The sequence below is a fragment of the Phodopus roborovskii genome, unplaced genomic scaffold (genome assembly GCF_943737965.1).
Source record: "Phodopus roborovskii unplaced genomic scaffold, PHOROB, whole genome shotgun sequence".
Taxonomy (NCBI): Eukaryota; Metazoa; Chordata; class Mammalia; order Rodentia; family Cricetidae; genus Phodopus; species Phodopus roborovskii.
The window spans coordinates 4,653,213-4,678,229 of record NW_026126648.1 but is presented as its reverse complement, the minus strand read 5'-3'; the positions used below and the strand labels follow the sequence as shown (position 1 = coordinate 4,678,229).

The 25,017-nt window shown below is 46.5% G+C and overlaps 1 protein-coding gene across 3 annotated transcripts in view; it reads left to right on the top strand.

Moving 5' to 3' along the window:
* Positions 1-380: 380 nt before the first annotated feature.
* Tbc1d19 (TBC1 domain family member 19) overlaps positions 381-25,017 on the top strand; it is a 95,968-nt gene continuing 71,331 nt past the window's right edge. For all 3 annotated transcript variants that reach the window (XM_051174082.1, XM_051174080.1, XM_051174081.1), the window contains exons 1-4: positions 381-560; positions 14,895-14,967; positions 15,923-15,968; positions 18,827-18,902. In XM_051174082.1, the coding sequence (XP_051030039.1) occupies positions 462-560; positions 14,895-14,967; positions 15,923-15,968; positions 18,827-18,902 (294 nt within the window). In that variant the 5' untranslated portion in view covers positions 381-461. The remainder of the gene's footprint in view (positions 561-14,894; positions 14,968-15,922; positions 15,969-18,826; positions 18,903-25,017) is intronic.

Sequence of the window (25,017 nt, the reverse complement as noted above, 5' to 3'; positions counted from 1 at the left end):
CGAAATTTCAGCACACACACACACACACACACACACACACACACACATACACACAACACACACACACACACACACACACACACACACACACACACACACACACACACACACACCGTTCTCCGCTCGCTCCTTTGCTCATCCGTCCTGGTTGCCCAAGAACAAGCTTTTGTTCTGGGTTTTCCATCAGACTGGAACAATGAAACGCAATCGACTCCCCGGGGGCCCTGGACTCTTTCCGTCCTCGGAACGCAAGTGCCAGGCCTTTCCGAGGCGGAGGGGACCAGGAAGGGACGGACGCAGGGCCCAGCAGTTGCCTGGCAACGCCCGCTGGCGGAGTCCCGGCGTAAAACGGGTCCGGGACAAGTGTCAGCGGCCGCGAGTGGGACCCTGCAGCGCGCTCGCTCGCTCGCTCTCTCCGTGCCGGCGGCTGTCCCCGCGGCTGGGCGGGCCAGGGCGGGGAAATGTTGCAGGAGGAGTCGGACCTGTCCCTCATCATTGCCCAGATAGTCCAGAAACTCAAGGGCTCCAATCTGTACGCCCAGCTGGAGCGGCAGGCCTGGGTAAGCGGCGGCGGGGAGGAGGGAGGCCGGCGGCCGTCTGCTCTGCCCACCGCTCCCTTGCGGTGCCTTAAACCCCGTCCCCGAGCCCCGCACCCCGGGTTGCTCAGACCCAGGCGCGGGGCGATCGTATGGTATTAAAGATGGGTGGGGCACATCACGCCTTTCTTCAGGCCAAGGCTCCTCATGCCTTTATCCGTGGAGCCAGCCGTTCAAGGGGCCCGTTGCTCCTAAACTGCTGAGTGGCATGCCTTCCTTCCCCTTTACTGCCTCGTGGCTCGGTTGGGACTCATTGTACATTTAAAAAAAAAAAAAAAGAAAAAAAGAAAGAAAAGAAAAGAAAAGAAAGAAAGAAAAAAGTGTGGCTTTCTTGCACTTTACTGTCCCTGAAGTGATTTGCCATGCGCCCACCTGGCATTTGTGGAACACATTCAAACAAACCAAGGGCCGTGAGGATGCGGGATGACCGGGAGATCTGTCCTGTATGAGAATGCCGTCTAAATGCGATCGCACAGCATGTACACTGTTGTGGGAGCTGCTGTCAGCATTAGGCTTTAGGGGTTCATCCCTGCTGTTGGTATTTCTGTACTCGCGTTCCTTTTAATTGCTGACCACCAGCATTTCATTGTTTGGGAGCCCCATTGTTAGTTCCTCTCTTTAGGACTTACCTGGCAGATATTTAGATTTTGTTTTGTTTTTTTTATTGTGGGTAATGATAATATGTCTTCTGGGTGACTATCTTTGATTCATGGATTATCTAGAAAATGCACTGTTTAGTTTTCAAATTTTGGGGGGGATTTTTCTTCCCCAATGTCTTTCTTTTGTTGTTTCTAGTTTAACTCCTGGATGGAGAACATTTATATTAAGTTAGTTAGTTAAATTTTGTGGAAAAGAAAGATTGTAAGATCCAGAAGTGATGGCTGGTTCTAAGGAGACAGCGACTTCCACACAGCAGGACTGATGCACATAGGAACACTTATACAAATTCCAGTCTGGTGGAGTTCCATCACCGAGAGGGGAAGTGAACACATTTCCCACCTCTAATCAAGAAGCTAACTGCAATTGCTATGCACTGGCAAAGAGAAAATACACTCCCCATTGTCACTGAGGACATCAACCATGGTCCAGGGCAGTCCCCAGGCCCAGGAGTAGTTAGCCAATACAAGAATACACAAAGAACTCCATGGCTATTTTTTGGTAGACTTTCTGTTTCACTTTGGCATTGTTTGGTCTTAATTGATTTTGTTTTGATTTCTGTCACCTTGTTTTTGTTTGTGTGAGAGAGAAAACATAAAATGGGGTGGGTAGTTAGGTTGGGGGGGGAGTGGGAAACATGATGGGAATGTACCGTATGAAAAACTTTTAATTAAAATAGAAAAATGTAACAATTAAAATCCAATATAACAGAAGTGGAAAACAAAAACAAACACGCGAACAAAAAACCCCTCTGTCTATATGTTTAGTAGTTGATTGCCTCCCTTCCCTCCCAAGCTCTCCCAAAGGCCACGTAGTATGGAGACCAGTTTGTCCTTGGGTGACCTTGTTTAGAATCTGGTTCATTTTGTTTTCTTAACAGTTTCTGGTTTTCTTTGTGTGTGTATGGGGGGGGCAGAGTGGATTCAAAAGTTATGATTTTATTCCAGGCCTGTTAGTGGTGATAGCTGGATTTTGGAATCACTTACTATCCCTGTGTTGGGTCAAACTGTTAACCTAATAGTGTTACCTTCATGAGATTCTAAGATAATAAACAAGCAAACACGTGATCCCTGGTAGGTAGAACGCCCAGACTGCCAGGGCTCTCGCCCCTACTGCTTTTGTTTCCGTCAATCCAGAAACTACTTTCCATTTCTGCCTCTATTGTTTTCAGTCAAGTGACTTCCTATTTGTACTGTAAGATTTTGTAAAATTTTCTACCCATTTCTTAAACCATACACAGTTCTTTGTAATCTTACACTTTGCATATAAATTTACTGCATGCCATATTTTCTTGTGTCCGTTAATTGATATGTTTATGCTACTACTAAGTTTTTAAAGGCAACAGGGTTATGACTTTGTAAATAGTGTGCGTTTTGCTCATTGTCAGTCTGTGAGTGAGATTGTCTCACAGTGGCTTTCTTAGATGGAGTTGGCACAAACTCGCTGACGTCGGTGGCCCTCTGTGATGAGAAAAATAGCTGTACCACTTTCCTTTCTTATGTCTGTTAAGACTTATATAAATGTATTCTGGCCTCATGGATGAGTAACGGGTGTTGCCTTCTTTCTCATTTGCTACGTTCTATAAGCGTTAAGAACTTTTATTTATTTATTTAAACATTGGGGCGAGTTCTCCAATATAGCCTGTGTTTAGGACTTTCTGTTTGGGAGGTTAATTATTCTAGTCAACACACTTTGTTTTAAGAATAGCTTCCGGTTTGTAGAGAAATCGAGCAGAAGGCAGGCAGTTCCCCATCTCTGCTCTTACTTCCGAGAGATCCCCTTTATTTTTACTGTGTCTCACCAGTGTGGGATGATGCCGAACCCTTACCATTACTGGAGTCTGTAGTTCCACCAGGGCTCATTCTTTTTGCTGTGCAGCTCCAGAGCTTTCGTGTAAAATTCCGAGTGCCTTACTGGACTGTTCTTCACCCCTTCCTTGTCCTGAGTACCCAGATCCCATCTACCACTGTCTTTTTCTGTCTAAACGTGTCCCTTTGAGAATATCATACCACCACGCTGACATAGTACGTGACCTTTTCGCTGGCTTCTCATAGTTACCAACAGTGCATCAGTTCCTAGTATCTCTTGCATGACTCGATAATTGAGTTTTCTTCTGCCAAGTGGCATTTCATTGTGTAAGCTTATCATTTTGTACAGTCCACCCTGAACAGAATGTGGGTTTCCTCCAAGTTCTGGCTGCTATAGGTGAACCCTCTATAAACAGTTCTCAGTAATGCTTCAGGTCTAAACACACATTTTCAAATTTGAAGAATACCAAGGATAGTGATTGATGGTTGTGTGATAAGACGATGGCTAATTTGTAAGACAGTGACAATTGGCCTCCCCGGGCGGACACAGTGTGTTTTTATTCTTGTGAACTATGAAAGAAAATTCCCATTGCTCACATTTTCCCCAGTACTTGTCATCTGTGCCTGGTATGTGCTGTGATAACTCATTGTTTTAGTTTTCAGGTTCCTAATAGCATAGCATTTCTTTAACAACAGATTTTCTAGAGCAAATTGCTAGCTTTTGCACAGGGGCTGGAGTGCTAGGGTCTGGGATTGGTTTGGAGTCCTGCTTGTACTCTGCCACTGAGTTATACCCTGAGTCTCAAATTTCTTGGTTTTCATCCATCCAGTGGTGCTTTTGGTAATCTTCAGTTTAAAGGACACTTCTTGTGCATTCTAAGGTGCACATGGTTTCCTTGCAGTGTGCTTGGGGTGTTATCTGTTGTCTTTTCCTGTCTTCTGTTGTAATTCTGTCATTTCTGACTGTTGCCTGCCCATACCTGGTGGCTTTTAACATTTGCTTCTGTTTGGAGGGTTTCAGTGAACTTGTTAAGAAGGTATTGTTGTTTTTATATTATTGTTGATGGTCGTTCATTCTGTTCTGTCTAATGTCAGTTTGACACCAGCTACAGTCATCTGAGAGGAGGGAGCCTTGGCTGAGAAGAAAATGCCCCCGATCATCATGCTATAGGCAAGCCTGTGGAACGTTTCCATACTAATTAGTGGTGGATGGGGGAGGGCCCAGCCCATTACAGATGGTGTGACATCTGTGCTGGCCATCCTCGGTTCTGTGAAAAAGCAGAGTGAGCAAGCCGTGGAGAGCAAGCCAGTGAGCAGCACCCCTCCATGGCGCCGGCATCAGCCTGTGTGAATTCCAGGCCTGACTTCCTTCACTGATGAGCAGTGGAGTGGACATGTAACCCAAACAGACTCTTCCCTCCTCCAGTTGCTTTTGGCCGTGGTGTTTCATCACAGCAGTAGTAACTATACGTAAGAAAGAGTCTTGCCTTTGTGTGGTGTGGTGTCAGGTGGACAGCAGCACGCCTTTATCAGAAGCTTTGCATTCTGGACAAATTAAAATAGAAAATAAAATTAAAATGACAGCATCATTGTCACCTTCCCCCATGACTAGTCATCTTGGGATTAGTCATCCACTTTAATGCATTATGGAGTGTGTTGAGTCAAGATCGGTCTCCCGTTGGCTCTTTCCTGGGCCCCCAGGCTTTCAGCAAAGGCTTTGGTGTATTCTGTGAGTCCTTTACGTTTGGGTCTAAAACCTAAACCTTTTCTGTGTCTATGTGTTTAGTCTTCTATTCCACAGAGTCCCGGTTCTTGAGGATAAAACTGACCAAGCTTCTGATACTTGTGAAGTCTCTAGTTGTTTGTCTATGTGTCTTCGGCGGGCCTGCACGAGGCGTTGTGCTGGGCCACTCCTGACTCTCAGGTCCTGTCTTTCCAGTAGGCAGAGAGAGGTGACATTGTACAGCCAGTCACTCTCCCAGGGTTTTCTGTTGTTGGTCTAATTCCTGTTTACTCAGCAATGCTTTTCCACGTGTGTGTGTGTGAGTGTTTGTGATTATGTGTGTGTGATTGTGTATGTGTGATTGTGTGTATGAGTGTGTGTGTGATTGAGTGTGTGTGATTGTGTGTATGTATGTGTGAGTGTGTGTATGTGTGAGTGTGTGTGATGGTGTGTGTGAGTGTTTGTGAGTGTGTGTATGAGTGTGTGAGTATTTGTGATTGTGTGTGAGTGTGTGATTGTGTGTTTGTAATTGTGTGTGTGAGTGTGTGTATGTGTGAGTGTGTGAGTGTTTGCGAGTGTGCAAGTGTTTGTGATTGTGTGTGTGAGTGTGATTGTGTGTGATTGTGTGAGTGTGAGTGTGTTTGTGTGTGTGAGTGAGTGTGAGTGTGTGTGAGTGTTTGTGATTGTGTGTGTGAGTGTGTGTATGTGTGAGTGAGTGGGAGTGTGTGTGAGTGTTTGTGATTGTGTGTGTGTATAAAGGGGGGAGAGGGAGAGAGAACATTCACTTTTTGTTCTTTGCTCTAGACAAGGACATTAACCACCCAGCAGTTTCTCCATCTGTACTGTACATATCCATCCCTTTTGATGAGGGCTGAACAAGGTAATATATCTCACACTTGTAAGTAAAAGGTTTATGAAAGGAAACCTGGTTTTTTTTTTTTTTGCTTTGTTTTTTAACATGCAAATGAGACAGCGTTTTCTCATCCTGTGTTCTTCATTATTTCCATGTTCAATGTAGTCTTTGCCCTTCGTCCTTGAAACACTGACCCCTTTATACCTTTAATTAGCCTTGCTAAGGTACTTTTGAACAGCTCACAGGATCCTATGTGTTTTTTACATTTAATAAGCATATTCTCCTGTTGGTACATCTATAGTGCTTTAAATTTTCCATTTAGGTGCTCACAGAAATTGTTAGAGCAACTTACATAGTAAAATATAATTGCATAGATGTTTAAAAGCTAAATATAGATTTTTTAGACTTTTCTCCTTGCAATCTAATGCTGTCTGTCATCAGCATATTTAATAGCCACCAATTGTCTTTTAGTATACCCTCTTACATAGTTTTCTGAATATTCCCCAGTAACTGTCTTGAAGTTACTCTAGACCTTAGGATGGAGTTTTCTCGTTCATTCTGTAGACACTGGGGTGACAGTCTCATTCCAAATTGACATCAGTATTATTACGTTATCTTATTGTGATTAAAATGGATGTTGTATAAAGCCCTAGAATGTTATTCTTATTCCATTAAGCATTTAATATATCTTGTTATTCAATCTTAATTATAAATGATAGAATTATAACAGGAAGGGCCCTGAAACAAGATAGGCTTCAGACAGAGGAATATGCAATAGGTATTGTCATCTCTAGAACCCCAGAACATCTTAATATTAATTAAAAAAACACTCATAAAATTATATCTCAAATATATAGAAGTTACATTAGTATGGGCCACAATTAGAGCAAAATACATTTTATCTTTTAAAAAAAAGACTTTAAAAATTATTTTAAAATTGTATGTGCGTGTGTGTGTACTTGGTGTGTGTGTGTGTGTGTGTGTCCCTGTGTGTGTGAGCACTCGTAAGTGTGGGTATGTGCTGGTGAATGCAGCTGCCCATGGAGGCTAGAGACATCAGCTCTTTCTAGAGTTGGAGTTACAGGTGGTTGTAACCCACCTGACGGTGTTAGGAACTGAACTTGGGTCCCCTGGAAGATAGTATGCATAGTCTGTCTTTCTTGGTAATATTTGACATATGTTTGGGGAAGATCTAGATTGCACTGGGACAGTGGATATACAAATTTGAGTCTCAGGATCTCTTATTTGTCCTGAACCAGGAAGTGATGTCATCTTTATGCATTGTACAATGTCTTTTGTTGAATCTTTAATTCTATAAAGTAGTAAATAATGACATGAGGGGTGGCATACAGAATTCCAAGAGCTCTTGCCTGCATGGAATGTATACTTAAGATACATATATATTACAATATGAATTTGTCGTGTCAAAGTTCATCTCGTGTTTTGTGTCATCACTGAGTTGCTTCCCGGATTAATAAGAACAAGCTGAGAGGGTGGAGGGAGGAAACTGGTCTCACAAAGTGAAGGGAGGATGGCGCCATGGAAGGGGTTGAGAGGTAATGGTGACAGGGAAGGTAGAGGAGAGGCTGTAGGCAGAAAAACGGGTCAGCTTGGGCAAGCCAGCAGAAGGCAGCCAGGGCGGGACCCATCTTCAAGTGAGAGGAACCAGAGTAGGGCTGGCTTAGCGCATGCTGCGTGTGAGGCGCAGTCAGCGTTCAGGGCACCAGACATTCCAATCTGAAATTAACACTTAATCCTGGCTGCAGGGTGTCCATCGGGACTGCTAGGGTTACAGCAGTGAGTCTGTGCTACACTTTTAGTTGGAACCAGAAGTATTAGGAAGAAATGGAGATACTCTATTCAACATGTTTTCATTGAGCATCTCATTAGAGATGGTAATGGGCTCTTGAGAGGAATTAGACGAAGTTCGGAACAATTACACTAATGACTGGGATGTCTGGGAATTACTGTGGGAAAGGGTAATATCTTTTTTAATAGTATCTCTCACTTTTATTTTTATGTCTTTAATTATCCTGTGAGATCTTCAAAAGTAAGGGAGGATATCTTCTTTTTATTTTTAAACTCAGCAACTGGCATGTACAAAGGATTCGATTAATTATTGCAAGAGCAATACAGATGAACAGAGCATAAATGCACCTAGAAGATATGCAGAGGGCAGGGGCCTGGCCTGGCTTCCCGGGGTTAGTGGCACATCAGAGTTCCCTACAGTCCCGTCTAACCCTAGATTTCCATGCGTTCCCGGCATGGTTGGAACCCTGGAGCCCAGCGTGAGTGCCCTGAGAAGCAGAGGCTGTGTGAGGCATGCAGCCTCCTCCTCCCTGGCCACAGCATCTGCTGATTTGCTTCTCCAGTTTCTCTGACTCACCCAGGCCAGAAAGCTCAGACTGTTCATAGCCAAGGCTTTGAACTTAGGACTGCTCCAGTGGGAATGAAATCTGTGCGCACGTGCCCCTGTGTGTATGCACACCTGTGCACTGGGGAGAGGAAGATCGTATGTGCTTAGACATGCGGCAGGGTGACGTCACCGTCAGTCAGCCTGAAAGGGGGCAGAGTGCAGGGGTCAAACCCTGACCTCCCCACCCACAGTCTTACTCGAGGGGAACGCTTCAGCTTGCTGTGAGCTAGAGGCATTGGGTTTAAAGACGGCTGCAGTTCTGGCTGTAGGTCTTTTAAAAGCATCCTTCTCCAAGACTCGTATCTTCCTCCGTGAAAATGTTACGGATAGCCAGTCTATTACCATCTGGGCATATCTTATTTTATAAGATAACTTTATATTGGACTACATAGCCTAAAATGACTTTGACAATATTTTCCTTGATTGTCATAACAACTTAGTTTTTTTTTTTTTTTTTTGTCCTTTGTTAAATGAAGAAGAAACAAATGCAGAGATGTTAATTGGCTTAATCAAATTAATAAGTAAGTCTGGGAGATAATTTCAGCTCCCTGGTGCCAAACCCATGCCCATGCCATCGTAAATGCTTTTTAAACTGTGTTCTATTATATCCCAGCTTAAAGACAGGCAGTTTAACATTGAGCACCAAAAAGCTTAGTGCGTAGTCTGCGTTGCTCCTGTAAATGTCCGTTTACACATGTCTGTGTCTGATGCTTTGCAAAAGCGAGGGTGCCACAGTCGCTGTAGTGCAAGGCAGGGTGCGGGCCAAGTGCGCATGTCCTCCTGGCTGCTCCCTCGATCAGTGCTGGGGTGCAGACACCAAGTCAAGGGATACCGTGCATGCACACTTGGACAGCTGGGTCAGAAGCCCTAGTCTGAGTTCTGTGTTAGTGATGAGGGAATTTTGGATTTATCTTAAAAGTTTCTAACTCCTCCTCCTCTGTCAATTTCCTGCATTGCTTTAGTTTGGGTGTATGATTGGATCCCTAGGAAATTTATTAGTAATACAAATACTTCTCTGTGAATCAGAATTATTCTCCCTGTTGAGCAATCAAGACAAAATACAGAAATAAGATTCTGGAACTGTATCAGGATGGAGCTGTGCCTTTTAAACACTGATTGAATGTTAGCGAGCAAGGCTGGTTCCCAGTGCATCGGAAAGCTGCCTTCAGTGTGGTTTGTACAGCTGGACTCCCAGTAGTGTTTCCAGAGAGTCTGTTTTTAGATAGGCTCATGCTACTGAATCATGCATCTAATCTTGTAGGGGATCAATCTTCAGTCAATGTCCCAGGGGAGAATGCTGTGATGGAATCTCCTACATACTCTATCAGGATTCATACATGGGCCAGAGGGAGGGTTTTGCCGTTCCCCCATAGATCTGAGGCTCTGGAGTCTGACAACAGCTGTGCCCATGTCAGCAGTCACAATCAGGACTCCATCTCACTCAGCTCCCTTCACTCTCTGCAGGCTTGTATGCAGTATAAAAAGTTTTACCAAAGAAGTCTAGCAACATTGAAGTAGTGAAAATGTTTAGGAAGAGTACCAAGATTTCCTCTTCAAACTCTTTAAATGGTACTGCATGAATCATTTCCAAACACAAGCCAGAGACGGGAAAGAAAAACAGAGAAGTTAAATTTCCATTTTCCTTGGTCATTGTGAATAATGAGCCGGAGGTTTTACGGCTTTTAAAATACTCCTGGGAATAATGAACTGGAAATCACTCTTCTCAGTTAAAAATAATTTTATGAAGTTCCTTATTTATTTTGGGATAAAATTGGCTAAAAAAATAGAACATGGTTTGGTCAATATAATTTTGTCAAGCAGCAATTAATGCCAGGGTAATATGTGGGATGCAGAACTGGAAACCCGGCCCTTGTCCTTCAGTTGATTATCTAGCCAGACAGATGAGCAAGTGTTCAGTGCAGTCCCTGGGCTGTCACGGAGGACGCGATGTTCTATCTGTGTTACGGGAGCTGGGAAGCAGGCTTCGGGAGCTGGTATGTATTAGTGTTGAGGGAGCATTTTTTTTCCTAAGGAAATGATGTGAACAAATGCTTGGAGCCCTGGAGATTTCCAGTTGGGGTATCACTAGATATAACTTACTATGACTAGTGAGAACCATGATGAGAAAGTGAAGGATCGTTAGCTCGGCCCAGCAGCCCCAGCGGCCGACCTAGAGTAAATTGCATCTCAAAGGGTCACGTATGTCTGCTCGAGATTCCAGCCTCCTTTGTCCTTCTGGAGAGCCACAGCCAGGACAGACTTCTGTGATGGGAGATGTCATTCTGTATATGTTTCTCATACTGGTTAATAATAAAGCATTGTTGGCCAATAGGAAAGCAAGATAGGAGGGACTAGGAGACAAGGAGGAAGAGGAAGTAGGAAGGAGGGAAAAAGATGGAGAGTCTGGAGAGAGCAGTATGCGGCAGCTGGCTCCCGGTAAAAAGACCACATGGAAATACATAGATTAACACAAATGGGTTAATACTTAAGACAGAGCTAGCCGATAAGAAAGTAGTACCTGGCCAACAGTATAATATCTAATACAGGGTCTCGGTGTGTTATTTGGGGCTGGCGCGGCGGCGGGACAAGACTGGCGGTGGGAGGAAAAACCCATACTCCTTACACTTCTGTTTTAGGAAGAAAGCGCTAGGGAGCAGATTGGAAAAGGTGGTGTTGGTTCCTTTGTTCGTTCGTTCATCCGTTCATTCATTCGTTCATTCATTCATTCATTCATCCATTCATTCATTCAATAAGCATGTATTGTGTGTGTACTTTGTGAAAGTAACTATTTTAGCTCAAAGATAGCAACCCCAGTGGAGCTTGCCATCAAACAAATGAGACATATAATTTGCCAGTAGGCGTAAGAAGTGAGTTGATTGGTGGCATGCTAGGAGCAAGTGAATGCTAAGAAGGAAGAAGTGCAGGTGGGCAGATGGCAGCAGGCAAAGTTCAGAAACGATGCACTCATTCATGGAAAAGATGAGGCCCGGGGCTGTGGCCGTAAGAGCAGTTATTCTCACGGAAGATCTGCATTTGGTTCCCAGTGCTCACCACTGTCTGTGACTCCAGTTCCGGAGGACCTGACACCTCTCCTTGTGTAAATTAAAAAAAAAAAAAAAAAAAAAAAAAAGGACTAGACTAAAGGTGAGACTCTAGAGTGGAGAAAGGGGGTGTTCTGGAAGGTTTTGGAAGACATGTTTCTTTTCTTTCATTTTTTGAAGCTTTTTCATACAAACAAATGGCAAGTCATTAATGCATTGTTTCAAGGTGAATGACTTTGTAACACCTACCGTGTAAGCGGGTAAGACAGTCACAGCTGGACCACTCACTTGCCGCCTTAGAGCTGCAGAGCAGCCCCTCCCTGGGCACCTGCTGTCCCTGGTGATCAGTTTCCTGCATGTGTATCTCTCTCCTAGTATAGCTTAGTCCTGCCAACTTAAAAGACAAATGCCTCCTGGTCTTTTTAATATAGGTTTGTTTATTTATCTGCGTGGCACACATATGTGTATACATAGTCACACGTGCTTATGCTCGTGTGTGTGTGCTTGGGTGCATGTACATGTGTTTGCATGGATGCAGACATCTGAGGTTGAAGCCAGGTGTCTCCCACTGTCATTCTTCACTTTATATACCGAAGCAGGGTCCCTCTCGTGAACCAAGCTCTTGCTAACTTGACTACTCTAGTGAGCTGGTTTACTCTGGGATCTCTCAAGTCCTGGACATGGGAGCGGCCACCGTATGTGCCCAGCATGTGTGTGCGTGCTGGGGCTCCCCTGTCTGGCCCTCATACTCTCACCGCAAGCACTCTGTTCACTAAATCTTCTTTCCAGCCTCTTTCCCTTTCTTCTAAAGAATGCTGCCTCAGCTAAAGGCTGGACTGTTTATCTTAGCATTCCTTATAGGCTGGCCTATACTGCCTGAACTCATAGTGCAGCTCACCATGCGTGCATGTTTCCTCTCTTCCTTCCTCCTCCCTCCCTCCCTCCTTCCCTCCCTCCCTCCCTCCCTCCTTCTCTTCCTCCTTCCTGCCTCCCTCCCTCCCTCCCTCCCTCCCTCCTCCCTCTCTCTCTCAGAATGTATTTGGTCCTAAGAATTGCTGCTCAAGAACAATGAATAGCCTTTTATCAAAAGTCTGTGGGCGGTGAGTCAGTCTCCATCTTGCATAGAGTCCGTGGGTAGCACTAGAGGCTTCTGCAGAAGTCCCCCAGCAAGGCCAGGTAAGGACGCAGAGGAAGGGTGAGTCGTCTGCACTTCCTGGGGTACAGGTCCAAGTCTCTTGCTTCAGGGCCCTCCTCAAGTTCTCAGTATGTCACAGGAGCCCGGGTCAGTGACGGGAGTGAGCACCGGTAAAGAGGCAGAGGCTTCTTCATGGATCTTGCCCTCCCTTCCCGACTGCAGAGTAGCCCCGGGGTTCATGGCTCTGAGCAGGCCGGAACCTGGCAGAATCCTGCCATGGGTAGTTCTCCTTGTCTGGCTCCTTCCTGTCTGGTCCTCTCTGCATCTGGGCTGGTGGATCACAAGTGCATTGGCTGGCAGAGTGGCCTCAGTTTGCTTGAGGCTCAGCATGGGTTTCGGGCGCTTGTTTTCCTGCTGCACGTTCTTCTCTGAGGAGATTTCTGTGGTCGCTGCACTCTCCATCAGTCTGCGTGGCTCTGCAGCATCCACACAAGACCCTCAGCTGTGCTTTCCCAGCGCGAGCCTTGCTCACTGTGCCTCCTGGCCTATTACCACTGTGCCCTCTGCTATCAGTCTCCTGGACGTGGAAGAGCAGTTAGGCAGGCTCACTCAGGACAGAAGCCACATGGCCCCGGGGACCTTAGAATCATCCATCTTGTGCCACTTCCCGTTGCCAGGAGTAACAGAAATAATGTCCGCAGACCAGCAGCGGAGCTTGTATGTTTCCTTAATTGGCAGCTGGATGCCAGGCTTCATGAGACTCAGATGCCATGCTCTGGGCACGGCTGTTGGTAGTAGTGTTCTTTCAGTGGGCAGCCCATACTGTCTGGGTGTCTTCCGTGGAGTTAATAGCTGCATCTGCTAGATGTCTAGAGTCAGACATTGACTGGGGTTGCAAAGTGACATTCTAGTGATCTGTTTTAGTTATTAGCTGCAACACTGTAGCATTTATGTGTTTAAGTGTTTTGCTGAAATGTATATTCATGCACTATATATATACCCTGTGTCTGTGGAGGCTAAAGAGCATTGGAACCCCTCCAACTGGAGTTATGGGCAGTTGTGAGCTGCCATGTGGGTGCTGGCAACTGAAGTCAGGCCCTTTGTAAGAGCAGGAAGTGTTGTTAGCTGCCATGCTGTCTGTCCAGCTGGTAAGCTGCAATGCTCACTAACTAACATTTCCCTTTTACTGTTCCGTTTCTCAGGTGCACCGTTCTTATAGAAAGACAGGATAAACGTGCTTTCTTTTACTTACCAGTTCTCAAAGGTAGTGAGTTATTCCCCTGTCAGCCAGTTTGATTACTCCATCCATGTTTTCTCTCTGGTGTTATCATTAGGAAAGGGCCTTGATTGACTGCTCTAGCTTCTTGCCAGCTCACACTGGAGCAGACTGGCCCCTCCCTGCAGGCTTTAGTCCTGCTCCACAATTGGCTCATTACATGTTCCAGAGCATGTTTGTTGCCCAGTTGGGGGTTCTGTATTTCCCCCTACACAGGTCTCCTGGCTGTTAAGTGGTCACAGCCAATTGTACTTTGGGTTTATGATAGATATCACCTAGTTTTTCTATAAATGTTTTCCATGGAACTTTGGTTTTGTTATTAGTTGGTCTGTTTTTTTTTTTTTTTTTTTTTTTTTTTTGATGATAAACAAGATTTTAAAAAAAAGCTTCAGGCAGGGAGATGACTCATCAGGTAAGAGTGTACACTGGGCTTTAGAGGACCCAAGTTTGATCCCGGCATCCATGCTGGGCAGCCCACAACTTCCTGTAATTCCAGCTCCAGGGAGAGCCAATGCCTGTGTCTTCACAGGCCCCTGCCCTTGTGTACACACACTCCAGACAAAAGCATACATCCGTATAATCACAAATAATGAAAGTAAATCTTACAAGGTGTTCACAGCCGCCAGCCTCCTCTTTCCAGGAGGACGCTGGGCCATGGAGGAGTTCAAATGCAGTTGAGAATTTAAGTAAATTTGACGTTTTTGACCTGGGAGACCAGGTGGTGGCAGTGTCCCCGAAGAAGACTTAAAGTTTGAGGGAAGGAGCAAGGCACACAAGGAATGAGAACAAGCTTTGTCTGAGTGGGTTTGCCGTGAGCATAAAATACCATGGCGTAACAGCAATGTCTTGTTAAGGACTGTGCTGCTAGCCTTTCCCAGACAGAGAGCTGTGTCGTGAAACCCCAACACCTAGAGGGTGAATAATTCCACCACAAGTAGAAAAAAAATACATTATCTATGGTCGACACTGCAGCATGGAACACAAAGCATCCATCTGAGGTGAAAGAGACCTTAGTAACAGCATGCATAAATTAAGGGTTTTATGCTTCTTTCATAATCAGGCACAACTTGTGTGCATTGAGCAGCAAAGCAAACTGCATGCTAGGGGTGTACCCTCGATTTGGGGTGTAATCTGAGAATAGATTGCTAAAGTCTGAGCACATTTCTACTTGGGATTTAGACGTGCTAAGTGCTTGTAAGCTGCACACCTTCGTGCTCTGTGTAGACTGCATGCTGTCATGGCACTGGTGAGGCCTTCTCCATGGTGAGCCAGTCAGATGGGTGGAAGCTAAGATAACCTCCAGATGTTTCCTTCTGCGCATGTGTTAGCATTGCATATGAGCTCATAACTACTTCTGTTTTCTCTTTGCCTTCTTTTCCAAAACTCTAGGCCTGCCTTCAGAGACCCGAGATCAGACTTGAGTCACTCAAAGAAGATATTAAGGCATTCTTTAAAATATCAGGTTTGTAAAGATCTCCTATCTTTACGCATCCTCAGACTTTCGGCTTTCTCCTCAAAACTGGTATACCGTGACTGAGGGGCTTGTCTCTGGAGATTATTAGACTTCACACATTCTAATGAAATTGGGCAAACACTCAAGGACACCATAAAAACGACTGCTTTGCAATAATCAGTTGCTTTCTTCCTACTCAAAATACGTGCCAAGTGTGGCGAACACGCCTTTCTTAGTAGCTTGTCTTTTTACTTCCTGCCATGGCTTTTCATCCTTCTACATTATTTTTCTTTGCTTTCAAAAAAGAAAAAAAAAAAAAAGGAAAATCTTAATTTTTTGGACAAGCAGGGATGACCTGGCCTCAACACTTACATGTGGGGGCTGAAATAGTAAGTGGTAGTTTCTCGGAATATTTACTCTGCTTTTGCTGGCCAGCAGTTTGATAACCAGTGGGCTGTGGCTGGTCCTTGCGTCCGGTCTCTGGCATGTACTGGGCTGTTGTCCTTCTCCCTGACACACCCATCACAGCATCAGTTCAAAGACACTGGCATTTGTTTAGCGCATCGACAGTGGAAGAAGGCATTACCCTTAACTTGGGAAAGTGATTCAACAGTTTTACTTACATAGCAGTTAGTAGTTGACAGAATTCTTTCACAAATAACCACGATGCCAACGCTTTAGTGAGTTAAGTTTTATTAACTTGGGGCTAGAGGGACAGTTCAGCAGTTAGGAATACTGTTGTAAAGGATCCTAGTTCGGTTCCCAGCATACACATGGCAGCCCACGACAATTCTAGTAACAGAGGATCCGATGCTGTCTTCTGACGTTTGCAGACGTGTGCACAAATTTTGGCGTGCATATATACATTCAGGGACACACACATAAAATAAATCTTATAATTAAACAATTTTACTATGTTGCATATTTAAGACAATAATATTTATTTTTTTAAACTTAAAAACAGGTTGGGAGAAGAAACTTCAGAATGCTGTTTATAGTGAACTGAATGTGTGAGTTCTTTTCCATCTATTTTGAGATACCTTTTTTAAAAGTAGATTTACCTTGTAAGTAGTAAAATTAGTGTTGCTGTTTATAAATGTATTCTCATTTATCCTTAGTATAAGATAGGATCTCAAGTAAGTTTATGTCACAAATCACTAGAGTCTAGTCTGAGAATGAGTAATGATTAGGTGGTGCTTTTCTATTTTACCAAATCTGTCTATAAAAAATGTATATTCATCCACTATAATTAGGTAATGGGGTAGGTCTCATAATACTTATATTCTTTTTACTGTTAACTTTGAACACCATGCTTCTTCCTGTCATTAAAAACTGATCAATCTAAACATTTCTTTTTCTTTGTACAATTACTATTGTTACAAGAACCTACTGTTTTTATTTTTATTTGTCTTAATTGACCATCAGGGCTTACTAAAGTTTACAGAACTTTTGCTCTAAAAAAAAGGCAAAGTGAGGGCTGGACAGATGCCAGTGGTTAAGAGCACACATTGTTCTAGTAGAACACCCCACATGAGATTTCTAGTGCTATTATCAGGCAGCTCAGCCACCTGTAACCAGAATCAAGGGATGCAACGACTCCCTCTTGTGGCATCCGTGAGAACCTGTACTTGTGCACAGACCTCATCCCCCCACAAACGCTTAATTAAAAGTAAAATAAATCTTTCAAACTAAAATGTAGGTGGGGAAATATTTGTTAGGTAGCACACACACACTCACCCTCATGCCTAATAAAGCTTACCTCATTTTATTTGTTTTAATAACACTTTGAAAATTTTGGGGTTTAGTGAACAGAGTCTTCCATATTCTGTTATTGGCACGGACTCTGCCACTCTAGCTCAGTTTAGTGCTTCCCACTTCATACTCCACACCTTATTTCATTTTCCATCCACTTCAGATAAATGCTTGTATACTATTGCGTTAGCAACTATCCAGGCTATCTTGGCCATAGTTTGCATTGCTGGAATGCTCACTTTGTACCAGTGCTTTAGCACTTTATAGTTGTTCAGTTGTTTATGTACCAGGACCTAGGCTCAGTGCCCAGCACTGGTCCCCTAAAAGAGTTAAAAGGAGAGAGAAAAGGCTGCAATGCAATCTGCATAAATAACTACTTCTACCAAATAGAAGTTCATATTACCAGCATTTTATGGAAGAGTAATCTTCCTGACATGTCCAGTTTTTTTTTTTTTTTTTTTTGACATTTCAGTGATCATCCTCAACTACTCAGTCCAGTTACAAAGGAAAACAATCGCAAATAATCCAGTCATGTTTTAGGTGGTGCGGCAGTTTGAGAGGAAATGGTCTCCATAGGCTAGAGTGGCAGAGTCCATGTCAATAACAGAATATGGAAGGTGGCACTATTAGGAGCCTGGCTGGACGGGGTGGGTGTGTTCTTGCTGGAGGAAGTGGTCACGGGGAGTGAGCTTTAAGGTCTCGGATGCTCAAGCCACACTCAGTGTGACATTCATTTCCTGCTGCTGGCAGTCTGGCTGTAGAACCCTCAGCCCCTTTTCTAGCATGATGTCTGCCTGTCTCACAATGACTACGATGGACTGGACTTATGAAACTGTAAGCCAGCCCCAATTAAACGCTTTCCTTTAAAAAGAGTTGCTGTGGTCATGATGTCTCTTCATAGCAATATAAACCTTAACTAAGGCAAGTAGGTTTGTGATTTTGTTTTGAGTCACATTCATAGCTATACTTGGGCACATATGGCCCATGGGCTACAGTCTTAGTCTGGTTTGTGCTGCCCTTAGGGAAGACCCAGCAGTTGCTTACGTTGCTGCAGTGGTTTTAAGGTCCCACTAAGTTCATGGTGAAATGTAATTGCCACTGTAACAATATTGCCAGCTGAGACTCAAGGGACCATTAGGGTTGTACTGAGATTGTACTGAGATACTGTAACAGGCCGGGCTTGTCCCTGTTTCCCCAGTGAGCCTTTTACCTTCTGTCACCAGATGCTGTTGTGATTTTTCTGTGGTCGACAACCAGCTCTCAAATAACGACACGGAGATTATCATTAATTATGAATTAATAATGCTTTACACTGGCTTAGTTAGGCTTGTCCTACTAGCTGTTTTAACTTAACCTGTTTCTACTCATCTACATTTTGCCTCGGGCATTTTTTTTACCTTTCTTTCACTCTGTCTGTCGTACTTTCCTGTTTCCTCCATGTCCGTCTGTCTGACCCCTGGCGTCCCCCGGTGTCTTTTTCTTTCTTTTTTCAGGGTTAAATCCGACCTCCTACTTACTCACTTATACCTACTCCCTGGCTATTGGACATTCCACCTTTTATTAAGCCAATCAAATGCCTTAAGCAGGCAAGGTAAAACAGCAACACATCTTTACATAATTAAACAAGTGCAGCACACCTTTACATAGTTAAATATTCCACAACATGTGCAAATGCAACAACCACATGATACAGGAGCAAGTTTGTCTCCAGATGTTGGCACCTGGTCGTTTGACTTCCTGGAGCCTAGAACTATAAGCCAGGGTGTTCCCGTTCTTAACTGATTATAGTTTAGCTGGTTGTCGTGTTACACACCTATAATCCCCACACTTGGGAGGCAGAGGTAGGACCAGTAAAAGGCCGTCCTGGTCTGTATAGAAAGTTCCAGGCCTGATAGGGCTTCCCAGTGGGACCTTATGTGAAACACAAAACAAAAACATTACCCATTCCTAGAAGGATAGGATTGAAACTTCTATTAGGCCGGGTATACACACCTGAACTGTTAACAGATGCTCTATTCCATTTGTAGCATGAGCTGCAGAGGTAAGTAACTTCTTATCAGGAGAATTCGTTATTGTGACCTCAATACGCTACTTGGCTGCCTCTCTCTGCTCCTAGGTTCCCTTTGCCCAGTCATCCTTCTGCGCCTGCTGAGCATCTCAAAGAGCCTCTGGCATACATGAGGAAAGCACAGGTGGGCCACCGCTCACTTTTGTCCCCTTTTCCCTGCTCAGGGATGCGATGCAGAGTCTACGCTTAGTATGTGTTTACTCTTCATGCAAAGACTGGGTAAGAGCCTCTTAGACAATGCTGACAAACTATAGCAACCATGGAAAACATTACATAGAAGGAAAAAGGTCTTGAGACATTCTGGCTTAAAGTCTGAAATAGGGTAAAGCCTTGTACAACAGTCTACCCCTCATGGCCCGTGAATTTAAAAGAATGGAATATAGATAAACTAATGCATGAGAGGTAAAACATAAAACCCTAACCCCCTCTGCCCTCGGAAGCTCACGCTGCGGATGCCACATTGAAAACCATGTGCTCTTTAGCAGGTTGCCGTTGCTAGCCGGGTGCAGCAATGGTGAAATGGGGTTAGAAGGAAAAACTAAAACAAGTTAAGCACAAAACCTACAAGAAAATATTAACATGTAAAGTTAATGGGCCTGCCGCCTGTCCCCATCTCTCTCGTGTCCTTCATTGGGCACAGCCCCGTCTTCCTCCCTGGAACAGTCATTCCGGGGAGCCTTCCTCTGAGTGCCAGATGGGGCACGGCCTCAGAAATAGACTAATTTTTTCTTTAAGACGCGACGTTTTTTTCATTTTAAAACAATCTTTTCTCATTTTACACACCAATCCTACTTCTCACTCCGTCCTCACCGCCAGCTCTCCCCACCTCCTCCCCCCCCACCCATTCACGCCTCAGACAGGGTGAGTCTTCCCAAGGTGAGCCAAGGAAGGCTGCAGCGTCTCCACATACCCTTCCAAAGAGAACGGGCTCCAAAAAACCTGTTCAAGCAGTAGGGATAAATCCTGGTCCCACGGCCCGTGGCCCCACACACAGCCGTCACCCACACTCAGAGGGCCCAGGGTGGTCCCATGCAGGTTCCCCAGCTGTCAGTTCAGAGTCAGTGAGCTCCCACTGGCGTGGGTCAGCTCTCTTGACCCCTTTGCTCATATTGTCGCTCCTCCTTCCCATATTGTCACTCCTCCTTCTCTTTGACTGGTCTCTGGGAGCCCAGTGCTTAGCTGTGGATCTCCGCCTCTGCCTCCATCAGTTGCTGGAGTTACCATCTATGATGATAATTCAAGTAGTCATCAGATTACAGGGAAGGCCAGTTCAGGTACCCGCTCCACTGATGCCTTGGGTCTTAGCGAGGGTCATCCTTGTGGATTCCTGGGAATTTTCTTAGTGCCAGGTTTCTCTCTAGCCCCTACTGACTCCCTCAGCCAAGATCCCTCCTCCCTTGTTCTCCATCTCTGTCCTCCCCACCGCCCCCATCCAGTTCCCTCACGCTCTCCTCCCTCCTCTCTTCTCCTCCCTCATCTTCCCTTTTCCCAGCCAGCTATGCTCCCGATTTTCTTGAGAGCTCTTGTCTATGTCCCTTTCTCAGGGGGCCCATGTATGTCTCTCTTAGGGTTCTCCTTGTTACCTAGCTTCTCTGGGGTCTTTGACTCTAGGCTGGTTATCCTTTGCTTTATGTCTGTTATCCACTTACGAGTGAGTACACACCATTTTGTCTTTCTGGGTCTGGATTGCCTCACTCAGGATGGTTTTTTCTAGTTGTATCCATTCGCCTGCGAATTTCATGATACCATTGTTTGCTTGTTTGTCTTTTCCTGATGAGTAGTATTCCATTGTGTAAATGCGCCACGTTTTCTTTTTCCATTCTTCAGTTGAGGGGCATCTAGGTTGCTTGTAATTTCTGGCTATTATGAATAACGTTGCTATGAACACAGTTGAGCTATTGTCCTTGTAGTATGAGAGTACATCCTTTGGGCATATGGCCAAGAGTTGTATTGCTGGCTCTTGAGGTGGATTGATCCCCAGTGCTCTGGAAGATTGAAGTCATTCCTACAGAAACCTGTGAGCTTACCCTTCACCCCAGCACCCATGACATCGCCGCTACAGAAGGCGCTCTGCTGTGTCAGATGCCAGGCTCACGGTGGTGTACATTAGCAAGACTCTGACTGTCCTGGCCACTAAAACCTCCTCCAAATTAGATGCAGACAGAGACAGTGTAACAGAAACCAGGGAGATTTTGAGGAAATACGTAATCTATTTATTCTAAGTCGTGTCTCTAGGGTCAGATAATATTTATCTATTTGTATAAAATCACGATAGTTAAATATATTCATGAAAGAATTGTGAGCTTTTGTTATAAAAATTTAAACGAAAAAACCTAGAAGGTTCTAAATATTTTTAATAACATAATTATTTTTTTTTTGGAATTTCACATCACACACTCCAATCTCGCTCACCTCCTACCCCTCCTATGTGTCACACGCTATATCCTTTTGTCCAGTGAGGCCCACAAACGAAATGTTCCTTGCATGAGCTCCTGGTGTTTCAAGGCCTCTGCTTTCTGGTCACCATCATCACTGGACCCTCACTGAATTTCCTTTCAGATGTCCTGCTGCTGCCCCGAGCCAGGGACACCCTGCCCCACAGGGTTCTGCAGGACCTCACAAGTTCCTGCCAGTCATAGATGTTAGGGTGGCCAACACAAGGCCCAGGGTGTGGGCCTGGGTGGTAGCTGAGCTGGTCAGTCCAAGCTGTCCTGTCATGTGAGGGGTGGAGCCATGACATCACGGCCAGCTCTCCCACACCTGTGTGAGGAGTGGGGCCAGCTCCCCCAAGTGCAGGGGTGTGGGGAGGGGATGGGCAGCTCCCCTAGTGCAGGGGTGTGGGGAGAGGATGGGCAGCTCCCCTAGTGCAGGGGTGTGGGGATGGGCTGTGCAGCTCTCCCTAGTGCAGGGGTGTGGGGATGGGCAGCTCCCCTAGTGCAGGGGTGTGGGGAGAGGATGGGCAGCTCCCCTAGTGCAGGGGTGTGGGGATGGGCAGCTCCCCTAGTGCAGGGGTGTGGGGAGGGGCAGCTCCCTCTAGTGCAGGGGTGTGGGGAGGGGATGGGCAGCTCCCCTAGTGCAGGGGTGTGGGGATGGGCTGTGCAGCTCTCCCTAGTGCAGGGGTGTGGGGATGGGCAGCTCCCCTAGTGCAGGGGTGTGGGGATGGGCAGCTCCCTCTAGTGCAGGGGGTGTGGGGATGGGCAGCTCCCCCTAGTGCAGGGGTGTGGGGATGGGCAGCTCCCCTAGTGCAGGGGTGTGGGGAGGGGCAGCTCCCCTAGTGCAGGGGTGTGGGGAGGGGATGGGCAGCTCCCCTAGTGCAGGGGTGTGGGGAGGGGCAGCTCCCCTAGTGCAGGGGTGTGGGGAGGGGCAGCTCCCCTAGTGCAGGGGTGTGGGGAGGGGATGGGCAGCTCCCCTAGTGCAGGGGTGTGGGGAGGGGATGGGCAGCTCCCCTAGTGCAGGGGTGTGGGGAGGGGATGGGCAGCTCCCCTAGTGCAGGGGTGTGGGGAGGGGAGGGGCAGCTCCCCCTAGTGCAGGGGGTGTGGGGAGGGGAGGGGCAGCTCCCCTAGTGCAGGGGTGTGGGGATGGGCAGCTCCCCTAGTGCAGGGGTGTGGGGAGGGGCAGCTCCCCTAGTGCAGGGGTGTGGGGATGGGCAGCTCCCCCTAGTGCAGGGGTGTGGGGATGGGCAGCTCCCCCTAGTGCAGGGGTGTGGGGAGGGGCAGCTCCCCTAGTGCAGGGGTGTGGGGAGGGGATGGGCAGCTCCCCTAGTGCAGGGGTGTGGGGAGGGGCAGCTCCCCTAGTGCAGGGGTGTGGGGAGGGGCAGCTCCCCTAGTGCAGGGGTGTGGGGAGGGGATGGGCAGCTCCCCTAGTGCAGGGGTGTGGGGAGGGGATGGGCAGCTCCCCTAGTGCAGGGGTGTGGGGAGGGGATGGGCAGCTCCCCTAGTGCAGGGGTGTGGGGAGGGGAGGGGCAGCTCCCCTAGTGCAGGGGTGTGGGGAGGGGCAGCTCCCCTAGTGCAGGGGTGTGGGGAGAGGATGGGCAGCTCCCCTAGTGCAGGGGTGTGGGGAGGGGCAGCTCCCCTAGTGCAGGGGTGTGGGGATGGGCAGCTCTCCCGTGAGGGGCAGGGCCGCTAAACAGGGCCAGTGAAGGAGGGGACCAGCCCAGCATGGGCCCTCAGATTTCAACATGCATGGTTCCTATGGCCCCCCGTGGTAACACTGGCCATGGACATTAACACGGATCCCAGCTGCAGCAGAACCATGAACCCAGATGTGGCCCTCAGCTGCAGCTCAGGCTCGGATGTCACTGTGGTACCTTGTGGCAGCACAGGCTGCTCACATCAGTATGGCCCCAATGCAGTGTAATCTTCAAACCCTAACATGGCCTCAGGTGGCTGACCTGACCCCAGCTATCCTCACGACTTTTGGTGATTGCTGAAACCATGGACATCAACATAGACTCTGGCCACCTTGGGGCTATGGACCCAGACATAGCCCTTGCCAGCAGCTCAGGCCCAGATGTCATCGAGACCCCATGTGGCAGCACAGGCCACCCAGATGAGCATGGCCCAGTGGAGGCACGGCCCTTGGACACCAGCATGGCCACCGGTTGTGGCCTGGACCCTGGGCGTCTGTGTGGCAACATGGGCCATGGATATCAAGACCGACCCCAGCTGAGGTAGGACCATGGAATAAGCCATGTGAAATACCTCTGTCAGTCAGGCCTTTGTCACTGTGGGAAGTGCCCAAGAGAGCCACTTCAAAAGGAGGGCAGATTTATCCTGGGTCACAGTGAGCCAGGCTTGTTTATGACCTGCCGTCTCCGTTGTTCCCATGCAGGGTTGGGCAGAAATTGTAATGAAGGGTGCCGAGGAGCAGATGTGTTTCTCTGTTGGTGGACAGAGACCGCCGGGAAGGAGAAGGGCCAGGGACGAGAGACCTTTACAGAACAGCCTGCTAGTGACCCCGTTCCTCCAGCTAGCCTCTGTCCACTCTCGGCATTCCCAACGATACTGCAGCATTATGCGCCTCTGGGACGTAATTCGTCCATTTTCTCAGTCAATTACCTGGCAACAGTTGAAGCTCCCGCCCGGTACATGAGCTTATGGAGGCATCTCACAGTTAAACTATAATGCTTCACTCCCTAGCCCCTGAAGGGTCATATCTTCTCACACACTGAGATGGCATTAGTTCATTTCCAACAGTTCCAAAACTCGTAACAGTTCTATTATTGCTCAAACATCTGTGTCCAAGCTATCTTCTAAGACTTAGGGAATACTCTTTTCTGTAAACACTTAGAAATTAAAAAAAAAAAAAAAAAAAAAAAAAGCAAGTTGCATATTACACAATGGTACAGAGTGAACAATTCTATTCCAAAAGATAGGTAATAAGGTCATGGAAAGGAAGAATAAACCAAAGCGAGACTACAACGCGGCAGAGCATTAATCTGTCATCTGGGACACGTGGTCTTTTGACGTGAGCTCCAGAAGGCTTGGGCATCCGCACCAACACCACTGTCTCCAGCTGCAGCCCACATGGCTCCTCTCCTACGCTGGCTCTCCTCACAGCCTGTAGTTTTCTCCCAGACATTCACATCCCTGGCATCAGTGTATGCTTATCTGAAATCTAGGCGGATGCCTCCATGACACCGGAGCGCGTACATCGTGTCTGCTTGCAAGCCAGCGTCTCATGGACGACAACAGGGTTGCCTCGACTTGAGTGGTAACCAGGCTTCTCTGAACTGTGCCTCCCTGGCCAGCTCAGCACAGTGACCATGCCAGCGGGGCACCCTGTCTCCTCTGTTCTCACGAGAGAGGTCTGTTAAATGAATGAATGCACCTTGTGTAATTTTGAGTTTGCAATGGGCGGGCTCTAGCTAGTTCCCGAGATGCCTTCAAGACGTCAGTCCTGTTGTCTCAGTTTCAAATATCTGGCTTCTTTTTAACAGTGTGAATCTCTTCAGAAAATAACCCTTCCTTTACCTCGATTTTATATAGACTTTCCTGAGCAAACGTCAATATCTGTAAGTCTTTCTCATCTCTTTTCTTTTTCTCCTGCTTCTCAACATAAACCAGTCATCATGGACTTGTCACGATTTGTCATAGTAATGACCCTACTCCTGGTACCATTTTTCTTTTTCCTTTCCCTCCCTTCCTTCCTTCCTTTCTTTATTTCCATCACTGTGACAAGTATCTAGGAAAAACCTCAAGAGGACGGGAGAGTTTGTGGCTCGCAGCTTCAAAGGCTTC